The sequence below is a fragment of the Trichoderma aggressivum genome (genome assembly GCF_033847375.1).
Source record: "Trichoderma aggressivum f. europaeum strain CBS 100526 chromosome Unknown scaffold_005, whole genome shotgun sequence".
Classification (NCBI taxonomy): Eukaryota; Fungi; Ascomycota; class Sordariomycetes; order Hypocreales; family Hypocreaceae; genus Trichoderma; species Trichoderma aggressivum.
Genome location: NW_026946371.1, coordinates 166,432 through 177,881, shown reverse-complemented (window position 1 = coordinate 177,881; position 11,450 = coordinate 166,432). Strand labels below are relative to the sequence as shown.

At 52.0% G+C, this 11,450-nt stretch overlaps 3 protein-coding genes across 3 annotated transcripts; all 3 read left to right on the top strand.

The window, feature by feature from the left end:
• Nucleotides 1–447: 447 nt before the first annotated feature.
• Triagg1_1981 (uncharacterized protein) lies at nt 448–2,781 on the top strand (the record flags this gene model as incomplete). The annotated part of the gene is made up of 3 exons (XM_062896111.1): nt 448–562; nt 620–787; nt 863–2,781. The coding sequence occupies 3 exons, from the start codon at nt 448–450 to the stop codon at nt 2,779–2,781; spliced, it is 2,202 nt and encodes a 733-aa protein (XP_062758837.1).
• A 1,987-nt stretch (nt 2,782–4,768) lies between these two features.
• Nucleotides 4,769–5,690, top strand: Triagg1_1980 (uncharacterized protein; the record flags this gene model as incomplete). Its single annotated transcript, XM_062896110.1, has 3 exons — nt 4,769–4,985; nt 5,063–5,606; nt 5,666–5,690. The coding sequence occupies 3 exons, from the start codon at nt 4,769–4,771 to the stop codon at nt 5,688–5,690; spliced, it is 786 nt and encodes a 261-aa protein (XP_062758836.1).
• A 2,010-nt stretch (nt 5,691–7,700) lies between these two features.
• On the top strand, nt 7,701–10,613 carry Triagg1_1979 (uncharacterized protein; the record flags this gene model as incomplete). Its single annotated transcript, XM_062896108.1, has 1 exon — nt 7,701–10,613. The coding sequence occupies one exon, from the start codon at nt 7,701–7,703 to the stop codon at nt 10,611–10,613; it is 2,913 nt and encodes a 970-aa protein (XP_062758835.1).
• Between the last annotated feature and the right edge of the window lie 837 nt (nt 10,614–11,450).

Below are 11,450 nucleotides of genomic sequence, written 5' to 3'. Positions count from 1 at the left end.
CGTCTGGAGTCTAGAGGCCCCAAGACGGAGGATCCGGCGAGCTCAGCGTCTTTGGCCTTGAGGAGGGGAGAGGTCTTAAAGAGCTCGTGTTGGTGACGAATGCGCCAGCCTTCCGTCCAAGCTGGAAACTGCCGAGCTTAGTGCAGGCGAGGCTGAGGTGGGGCACTGGTAACCCCCTGTGACGAGCCGTTAGCAGTACAAAGAAGCACTGTCTGCACTGTAATTACGGGGCGCTGCGCCTGAAAGCTGGCGCAAGCAGTTACAGCTCTGGCGACGTCAATCGTTTCACAACACCAGACGCTTAAGCCCGATCCTCTACAGCCATTGGAGCACCAACCCTCGCTCCCTGAAGAACACAGCTCGAGCTCTATACCTCAATGCATGGACAGCTGATCGGCCTCTCTCTTTGGTAGCCGCGGAAACAACAAAGACGGCAGCTCGAGCACCATGTCCAACGACGCAGAAGGGGCTGCAGCTGTCTCGGCTGTGACGCAGAGTAGCGGCCCTGATGCTGAAGCTGGGGGAGGAAACAAGTTCTCTCATGCTATTTCGGCATGGCGAAGTATGTGAGCTATGGCGAGCATCCAATGGAGCTGTGTTGTCTAACCATGATGCGCAGACGTCGACCTGACTACCTTGATATCCAACCTGGACAACACGGCGTCGGAAATCGTCACGTACCAGCGAGACTCGACAGTGCAGCGCAAGGAGCTGGCACAAAAGACAAAGGACTTTAGGAAATCAGATGACGCTACAAAGTTGACGGAGATCAAAGGCCTCCTCAAAGGTGTGTTTGCTCCTCTGCCGATAGCGCATGCGTTTCAAGCATGAATGGGCGACAACTAAACTGATGCGGCCATAGCATACCAAACCTTTATCGATCTCCTCACGAACCACTCCAAATCGGTCAACTCGGCGTTTCTAAAGGCCTACAGCTCGCTGTCGGAAGCTCCCGATCCATACCCATTGCTGGAAGCCTCGGTTGACTCGATGCTGGTATCCGAAGATACTCTGCCAAAGATCACAGAAGAAAATCAGCACCTACAAAGGAGCGTCTCGAAGCTCACAGCGCAGCTTGAGGAATCCGAGTCTCGGCTTCAGACCGAGCGCGCCGCTCGCAAGGATTTGGAGGATAATTTAGAAGGCAAGGTGAAGGAAGTGGAAGCGTCGTGGACCGCTGTACTGGACGAGAAGACAGATAATTGGGAAGCCAAGGAAAAGACGCTGGAAGACAAGATTGCGAACCAAGAGCGTTTGTTGAGCGAACTCAAGGCCAACTATGAAGTCAACCAGCGGCTAGGCAAGGCAAGCGGCGAGGATCAAGATGGCCAGCGCAATCAGGCCACGAACGCAGAGCTGGAGATGCTCCACGCGGATTTGGAGAGGACTAGTTCTCGGCTGGCCGAGGTTGAAGCGCGAAACGAGCAGATGAGAATTGAGCTTGCCCAGGTCAAATCAACAAGGCAAACTCAGACCTCAACGTCCCTGGAAGACGACCCCGGATACATGCGAATGCGCTCGGAGAATTCGTCTCTAGTACGCAAGCTGGAAGCAGCGAGGGTGGAGAAGGAAGGGTTCAAACGAGACATCGATGGCAAGCTACGATCGGTAGAACGGGAGGTAGCCCTGCTGAAAGAAGAAAAAGAGTCTCTCAAAGCAAAGGTTGACAAATGGGCCGACTACGAAGAAGTCAAACAGGAGCTCGAAGTCCTCAAGAGCATCGAATTCTCGACTGGCGACGACGATGAAGCACCACAAGACCTGGAGGGGGTCCCTAGCAAGGGAGACACACTAGAGAAGCTCTTACTGGCGCGAAACAAGAAACTCAATGATGAGCTCACGATTCTTCGGGTATCCCACCAGGACCTTCAGCGCCGATTAGAAGATCTACAAGAGGAGCTTTCGAGAACCAATGCCGAACTAGAGAAGGCCCAGAACTTGAACGAGAAGCTGGAGAGCGACCTGGAGAACCTCCAGGCAGAAGGAGCGAACGCCTTCCCATCTGGCGCATCTGTTGCCGGCACCTACATCACCCGAGCCCAGGGACGCAAGGGGGGGAGGATCTCACCCACATCTTCCATCATCAGCGGGATAGATCCTCGGACATCATTGGGGGAGCGTGAGCCAATGGGAGGAGGATCAGGCATCCTCCCCATGGTGACGGCACAGAGAGACCGCTTCAAGAAGAGGAACGCTCTGTTGGAGCAGGAGCTTTCAGAGAGTCACCGTGCGGTGCAGCAGCTCCGACAAGAGGTGGCCGCTTTGCAAAAAGACAACCTGAACCTTTACGAAAAGACGAGATACGTCTCGACGTACAGCCGAGGGGGGGCTACGACGTCCTCCTCATCGGCCTACGCGACGAATCCTAACCCGTCGACGGTCACCATTGGCGGGACAGGAAACCCGGGTATGGAGCTGGACCGGTACAGAAAAGCGTACGAGTCCAACATATCGCCGTTCGCGGCATTCCGCGGCAGAGAGTCGGCCAGAGCATACCGCCGCATGAGCCTTCCCGAGAGGGTGGTCTATTCTATCACGCGCATGGTATTAGCGTCGCGGACAAGCAGAAACCTGTTTGCCGCGTACTGCGTGGCGCTCCACATCCTTGTCTTCTTCTCGCTGTATTGGATGGGCACGGCGGACTTTGAGAGGCACGCCAGCAACTTTGGCTCATCGGCGGCGGCAGCAGCAGCAGGAGCTGCGTCTGGTGGAGGGGGAGTAAGTGGAGGAGGAGGAGGGGGAAGTCATGGGGAATGGCAAGAGGATGGGTTTGATGGGTAAAAGAAACGGTGTTTATTCGATTACGGTAGTCGAGCGTTGACTGGGTTGGGAGGAGCATTCTTTTGGATATGGTATGTACTATGTATGATATATACGGAGCCTTGTTTTCCTTCCATTTGCTTTCTTTAGAGCAGTGGGCTTTTGAAAAAGATGACAGGTATTGTCGCCGAGGGATAGACGGTGGCTAGAGCATGAGGAGAATGCGATGTGTGCGCGTGCTGCTGTATTGAGCATGTGATATCTCAACATGCGTTATCTCATCTACCACTGGGTACTGTAATATAAAAGGAGCATCATTCCATATCAGCCAAGCATACATACGTGGTGCTATTCATGTTAGACGCCGGCCGTGGAGGCGGCCCAAGGAGGGGAACACAGGTGGGATATATTCATTCTCAAGCCCATTGGACCAAGAAAGGAATAGTCAAGCTTCGTCGTCTTCTTTGCATAACGCGATAGTTCAAGGTTGTAGCGCTAAACGCTTTTTTCTTTTAATCATGCCTACTACTAGGTAGTAGATAGGTAGGTCAGATAAAAAAAGATTTGCTCAGGGTAAAAGAGTACATAGTGTAGAGATTGTCGCGTGGGTTGGGCGATTAAAGAGATCGGGGAGAGAGAAAGAGGATGATTGGTCTGAAGCGAGATCTCCGAAGGTTCTATTTCTGGACGGTGGGTGGATTGATTGGATGCGGGCAGCAAAGAAAGAATGGAAAATGGTTCGATTTTTGTTTTGTTTTAAAGTGTTGCTTTAACCGCCGCGTTTTGATTGCCGGCGGGCCGAAGGAAGAAAAAGGTGTGGGTGGTATTTTTGGTGGGGGAAATTGATGGGCTAGGATTCTTTTGCTTTTGGTGGTTGGTGGTGAAGAGAGGCGAGCTGAATGATGATGAAGGTGTAGATCAAGATCAAGATGACGATGGATGGCTTAGTTCTGTGTGAGATTGTGATGTAAAGATGAATCAAATGTGTGTTGAAGTAGATCAGATTGGTATGGACATGTCTGGAGTATCTTAGACTCTCTTGTGCGGTACTTTCACAAGCTCTGGATGATGACCATGATAGAGTACATTACTCTAAACGCTGCCTCCCAAGAAATTCCAAGAAATTACGCCAAGATGGCTTATTCATAATTCAATCTATATTATATTGCTTCTACAGTATCATTCACACATCTCCCGTGCAAAAATACCTCCAGCATCAACATCAACATCAATGCCTGCAATCTCTTACCAGCCCGGGCGCCTAAACCGCCGCCCTCGAGCCAATCGCATCCCTCCCCTCCCAGCATCCCTGTTCATCGCGCCTCATCCATCGACATGTCTCGTCCAATCAACCCCCTCGGCGGCAAACAGGAAAGCAGAAAATACAAACCCTGTTACCGTTACCTTTTCAATGCTCTCTTGTCGCCTTTCCTCATTCCCGGCACGTTTCTTCCCAATTTCCCGCTATTCTTTTCTTTGGCGCCGGATCGGAATGGCGGCAAACGACCCAAGCGAACCACCGCAAACCGTCCGGAAATGGCATCACCTGTAAATAAGTGTCCCGCGTTATGTAGATTTGCGTGAGACATGGGGTGGTGGGAGGGAGGAGGGGGAATGTGTGTTGGCTTATAAGAGAGGTTGGGTGGCCGCATTGTTTCGGGGATTTCTGGCACAAACCACCACAGCTTGAATATCTCTTGCATTATCACCGTTTCCTTTTTTGTCTTTTCTTTTTTTCCTTTTGTCAGGGTCTTTTCCTTATTTCTTAAGTGCGACTTTATTTTCCTTGCTCCGTTCGATTATTTCGGTATTGCAGTCATATTGTATTTCTTCGACATCCGAAAGCAACAGAATTACTACTCTTGTCGGCTGGTCCTTGTTACGATTGTCTGTCTCATCATCTTCTACCAATCTGGTTATTGGATTCGAATCTAGTCTGGATTAAAGAAACAAAAAGAAAAAAACCATCTCATCCTCCTCCTTCTACACACACACACACACATACACAATGCGTTCATCAACCTTCCTGGTATCATCGCTGGCCATCTTTGGAGCTCAAGCTGCTCCGGCCCTCCCCAAGCTTGATCTCGACAGCATAAAGAACCCGGCGGTTGCGTTGGACTCCATATCAAGCTACTTCAATCTCCTTGCATCAAAGGTTCAGCTTTCCAAGGTCCAATCGGTGGCACCGATATGCGACCTGTCCAAGGCCCAGATGCCCATGGGTAAGTCTCGATGTTTCTTACCCCATTCTCGTCCGTGTATGGCCAACATGATGGCTGACAAGCGACCACTCACTTAGTCGACGGACTGCTCCCTCCATCTGCTGGCTTGACCGTGCATCACGTCGCCGTCGGCCGTGGCACTCAGAACTACACTTGCGATGCCAGCAATCCCGACGCGGCTCCTGTTGCTGCCGGCGCCGTGGCCACTTTGTTCAACGTCAGCTGCATTGCGTCCATCAGCCAAGATCTGCTCCAAAAGGTGCCCAACATGGCCGTCAACTTCAACTATGACGCAGCTACTTCTGGTCCTCTCGGCCCAATGACGCTTCCCGTCTCTGGCCATCACTTCTTCGTCGACAGCACAACGCCCTTCTTCAACCTCGACACTACCACTCTGGACCTCGGTACGGTGCCTTGTGCAAAGAATGCCAGCGCCCCTGCGCCAGCCACCGCGGCCCCAGGGCCATCAGGCTCAACTGCGGTTCCGTGGCTGAAGCTTACAGCCAAGGATGGCGCCACGGGCAGCATCAAGGAGGTGTACAGGGTCAACACGGCCGGAGGCAACCCGCCGGCTACATGCCAGGGCCAGCCAGCCAACATTCAAGTGCAATACTCAGCAGTGTAAGTTGCCATATTGTCCCCTGATTGCTTATTGTGGTGCTAACATGGGTTGCCTTTAGATACTGGTTCTGGGGAAGCAACTGAGAGACGAGCAGTGAGACGGTCGAGAACGGACGTGACGAGTAGAGGGCGGTCATCTTTTGGGACGTTTGGGTTTCAATACACTTGTTATTATTGCCTAGGCATCATCTAAGCAGCCTAGTAGCATATTTCATTAATTATCTGGGGGTCGGTTAGCGTTTCATTCTTGGAAAAAAATTGATCAAGGACGGTGCTGGATGTATATACAAACGAATACATGTCAATACCTACCTGGCTTGCAGCACTGAACAAGTTGAGTATCAAAATCGATAGCCAACATGCGTCAAATTGGTGAAAATGGGTGTAGGATCAACGAGATACAATTGGCCGTGCTTTATGACTAAGGCCGTAGAGGGGTGAATAAGGCAGATAACAGGCCGCAGAGCCTCACCAGCTGTGCGAAATTGGCTTATGCCACCACGGTAATCTGTACCTAAACTAATAAAACAATTAAGTAGGAGAGTAATATACGGCCGAGGCTTGTATGTAATTGGTGGTTACCGCATCGGCTGGAGAAAAAGCCCCGAACTTACGCCGCTTGGAGCTGACGTTTGATGAGCTCAGGTGGTTTTGCTGCTATCGTGTTGGTTTTCTTGGTTTGCCTTGATCGAATCCTGCGAGAAGGATGAAAGAGAAAAGAAAAGAAAAGAAAAGAAAAGAAAAGGGCGCGAGAAGAGTCTAGACCAGCAGCAAACGAGGCTGCCAATCCACTAAAGAGGGACTTGAACGTGGGTAAAATCCCCGTATGGATGATCAATTCCGTGATGGTGTTGAAGCAAGCACCTCGCGACCTCATCGAGGCTAGCGCAAGCTCGGTTGGTCGAGATGTGCCTGTACCTTGGCCCGTCCACTCACCAACCAACGCCCACCGCAATTGCCGTCCAGACTGGAGTACCTGTACGAGCACGGCCGCGTCCAGCAATGCTTGGCATGCCAGAGGCCACCGGCCCTGGTCCGCGGCCCTTAGCGGAGCCACTAGGCGGTGCTCTAGCGGCAGTCGAGCCTCTATTTTCCAGGGCGAGGGCCCTCTGTACGTACAGTACGAGTACAGTAGAGGCTGCTAGCACAGGGGCTTTGCTAGCCTAGCACGGGCTCCGCCTCCGCGATGCGGTGAACCCGGATGATCACTAGTGCCGGGGCCCGCCGTGCAAATCTTAGTCGATGCACAGTATCTGTACATGTAGTAATATCGGGGCCATCACAGTAATCAGGCGATCCGATCTCGTCATATTGGAGCATCTCTAGATGGACTGATGCCTGGGGCAATCCGCGAACCAGATCGAAAGCGTCCTTGTGTTTGGCTGCGAGGCTCTGCCTGACGAGTGAATGACGGGCGATGCGCAGTTCTCCCCCTTGTTACAAAGTTTAATGTGATGTTGGTACTGATAACACGAAACTACTAAGATAACCTTGAAGGGATGGACGAGACGGAATAGAACCTTGTTCAAGAAATACAATAATTGGCTTGTGTTGATGGTGAATGCATCTATCCATTGGCTTCTCAGTAGGCAACCTTGGCGGCCTTGCAGAGTATTGATGTAATTGATCAAATCCTTTCCATGTTCTGCTCCCTGCCACGTCTCGTCAGGTTTCAATCTCGTCGCTCGTTTGCTCCGTGTCCAGCCGCAGCTCAAATCAACACCTGAGACTGTGGAGCTTCCCGACACCCATTCACTGAAGAGTACTGGCTGTTTGTCTCAGAGAACCAATGGGATGATACGCAACGAAGCCTGCCTGGCTGAGGCGAGTGTCTCACATCAAATATGATGAATATTACTACATGCACATGCTGCTCCGGACGGGTATTTTGGTGGCATTAGTCAAGGCCAAGGGAATTCGGTGGGCTCCCAGAAGAAAAGAAGGGAGGATCCAGGTCTAGGGACTAACTGGATTTCTCTTCCGTATCTTCAAACTCTCCCCGTTTACTCCTTCAACTCTGCCCCGATACAATATTGACACTCCTTGGGTCGATCGCGGGCAACTTAAAAGCGAAACGCTGCCACTCGCCGCCCAATGCCTTTGGTTGGCACGGCCCTGTCCATCGATAGGCTGCTGGGGCTGCACCTATTCGACAGCGCATTCAGCGTGGCTGGCCACAAGCTTCGGCCGCCGCTTAGCGCAAACAGGGCCGCCAGCACAGCTACAAATCGCCCCGCAACTCCATCTGCCTTATCCACCTCTTCTTCTTCTTCTTCCATATCGTCTTCCTACTCAGCGACAACAACAACGACAAGCCCATCGTCACACTCATTATCATCAGCTTTAGCGCTGCTCGGCTTCATCGCCCGCAACGCAGAACCATCTTCGGCAGTCTCTTCTCCGCCCTGTTTGACGGCCTCGCCGCTGTCGTCGCCCATTGCAACCTGGCCAATGGCGCAGCTACCGGTCGAGATTTTTGAAATCATCACCCGGCATCTGAGCCGGGCTGATATCCAGACCCTCCGCCTGGTGTGTCGAGAGTTTGAGGCCAAGGTCTCGGCCCAGTATTTTCGCAATGTCGTCGTGCCCTTCCGCTCGGAGCTCTACACCAACCTCGACCGTGATGAGAACAACGTCATCGCGTCTCGCCTCTTTTCCAGCGGCATGCGCATCTTTGAGTCGTTTGGCCCTCACATCCTTCGCTTTGCCCTGTCGCTCGAGCTAGACGAGTTCACGCTCGCCTATCCGCCCGTCAAGCCCGCCCAAGAGGCTGTACCCGCCTTCTGGGGCGTCTATCGATGGCCTCATGAGACCTATCATCGCTACACGGATCTCGAGGGCCTCGAGCAGACCGCCGATGAGACTGACAGCATGAAAAAGGCCCTCCGCTGCCTGACCAAGGTAACTAACCTTGGCCTCTGCTGTGATGCCGGTCTAGGCTTCCTTGTCGGCCCTGACCAAGCTGTACGAAAGATCAGCAACCCTGACCCCGTCTTTGGTACCCGAGACTGGCGTCCGGATGGTCGCTCCAGGATTAGTGAGGCACAGGTTGCCGTATCTGACTTTAACGGCGTGCCTCGGGATCTCACTAATGCCACTACTCAGCATGACAACTTCAAGCGTCGAGTTCTGGAAAAGATGATCTCCGATGCTGGCTTCGCTGGCTTCTATGTCCATGAAGCCATTGACCTGTTGCTCGAAACAGAAGGCGTCACAATCTCCAACATCGACTTTGATGAGCGTGAGGCTATCGTCGTCGAGGAGCCTCCTCCTCAGCCCCAGCAGGCAGCAGCAGATCGAGATCGACGTCACACCCGTCGGGGCCAGCATCGCTTCTTTAACCCGCAGCTTGCCGCACAGCAACAGATACCCCCAGTGCACCATATTCCACCGATTGTGCAAGCGATCCCTCACCCACAGCCGCCTAATAACCATCAGTTCCAACATCCGGGACATCTCCATTTCCATGCGCCCAACGCCATACCCTTCCCGCCTGGGGTTCTACCTCCACATCAGCAAGTGCTTCACCGCCCGCGCCGGACTGCTGAAAACTTGTCTGAGCGGGAGCCGACGTCGGATCCCAACAACCGCCAGCCTCTTATCCCGACTAACCTCACGCGGGCCCAGAAAGAGCTGCTTCTTGAGTTGGAGTGGGCGCACCGCGCCATGATCCAGTCCTATGTCATCAGCATCATCGATAATGCTAGAGATGGCTGCTTCAGCAATCTGACCAACGTGACCATTGCCAAGATTCCCAGCGCTCACGTCCATATTCTCTGCCGCAAGGAGCTCTGGGAGAGTCTGCCCTGCGTTAAGAACGTCTCCATTGCCGTCATTGCTGACTGGAGAAAGATTTCAAAGCCTTCTCCGGGTGTTGTCGCCGATACCCATGTGTCCCCCGTCGAGGCTGTTCCTAAGGTCTACAAGCTTCTCAATGACTACATCGGACGGCGACACACCATTGAAAACGTTCATTTTGAATGGATATGTGGCGGCGAGTTTGCCCGGGGCCCGTACCAGCGCGGCCAGTATATCCTGCCGGCCCCCTTTGTTGAGTCTGCAGAATTGATGAGTGCCCCCGATGGCGCCAAAGACGTGGATAAGCTTCTGGATATGCCCTATGTCAAGCACTTCTCCTTGAAAAACTGCTGGGTCTCGCCCCATGTTCTTATGCAAACCATCCGTTCCATGGCGTTGCACTCCCTTGACAAGCTGGAGCTTGAGTCTGTCTCTCTTTCCGGACCGCCCGTTTACTCTGTTCAGCCAGCCAACGTCCCTCAACCTGTCGACGACGTCGGTATGCCGGTTCCCGCATTGTTCCAGGGCCTTGTTGGCCCCATGGCTGCCGGCCCCGTTGCACCGGCCCCCATGTTCCCCCCAGTTGCAATGCCAATGCAGATGCTTTTGCCCGAGGAACAGCTACCTGAGAGGCTTGCGATGCCAGACCTCTTTACATGGTCTGGTTTCTGCGAGCACTTCAGCCCCAGCATCAAAATGCGCTACCTTCCCCGTTTTCGCGAGTCGGCCGGTGTGGACGGTGATGCAGCCGTCAGGCCAGAGGAGCTTTCCCTGCCGCACGCCAACAAGGACTCTTTCCTGCCACATGCCGACCAGCTCAATGTCGATGAAGCTCAGTACAACCTGAGTTCGATATCTTTCAAGTCTTGCGGCTATGTGTTTGTAGATATGCGCAGTCTCGACATTCGGGCTCTCCTGCCGCCGGAAGGCCAGGCTGCTCATGCCTTTGCGAGCAGCCTTCGCCATGATATGTTTCACTCAATGCAATACTGCAAGGATAAGCTCCTCGGCCGTATTATGCCATATATGCTCTCGTCTGAAGCGAAGACGCTTGAGCAAATTTTCCTCATGGATCATGGCTGGAGCAAAGTCTATGCCAGTCACATTTCCGATGATGCTATTGCTGATGGTTTCGAAATGCCTGGCTTGGGGCGCTTCTCCGGCACCCTTGCCAGAATCGATGACAACGAGGTTGAGATGATTGGATGATTCTCCAATTCAACATTCTCTTCTTCTTTTTTCTTCTTGTTTGTTTAAACAGATGGCTTGCTTATTACCCTATGTCTTTTTAATCGGCTATTATCTATTGAAACGAATTCATGATGGATACAAATTCTCAGAAAGAGGAGAGAGAAAAAGAGTCTAGGCGTCTCCTTCCTTTCAATATTCGACAAAGTTCCCCTTCTTTCTCTCCCCTCGATGGATTTCTCCTTTTCTTTTCCGTGCGGCAGCGTCTTGGTGGTATGCCTCTGATTTCTTTAGCATATGCGAACACACGCTTGAGAGGACCACCTGACTGGTCTGAGGTTGGATTGCCGTTGCTTAACATTATTCCACGAACAAACAAACATACAAAAAAAGATACCCTTGGAACTGGAACTGTGATTCATTCATATGGGACCACCATTTTCTTCTTCGTTGTGCACTGCCTTTGCGTTGTTGGGCATTACACATTTCGATCAAACGTGAGACGAACATTTGGCCCGAAATTTTCGCTTCTTCATCTTCCGTTTTTCTTTTCTTTTTTTCAACGAGATAAGACGGTGGACTGTCAATGTTTTAACATTGACATACCACTGCCCTCCTTTCTTTTCTTTTTTTCACTTTCACCATGGAGTGTTTGTTGCGTATTCAGGATTTTACTCTTGATACGAGGGTGGATATGCTCCTTTTTTGTTGGAATGCAGGATCATTACCGGTAGGATTATGAATGAATCGGCTAGACGGATCAGCCTTATAGACAAAAGATTGCTTATTGGAAGGGGAAAAAAAAAGGTACAAGTTTGTGTTGGATGCATGGTTTCACTTGATGAGAATTTACGACTC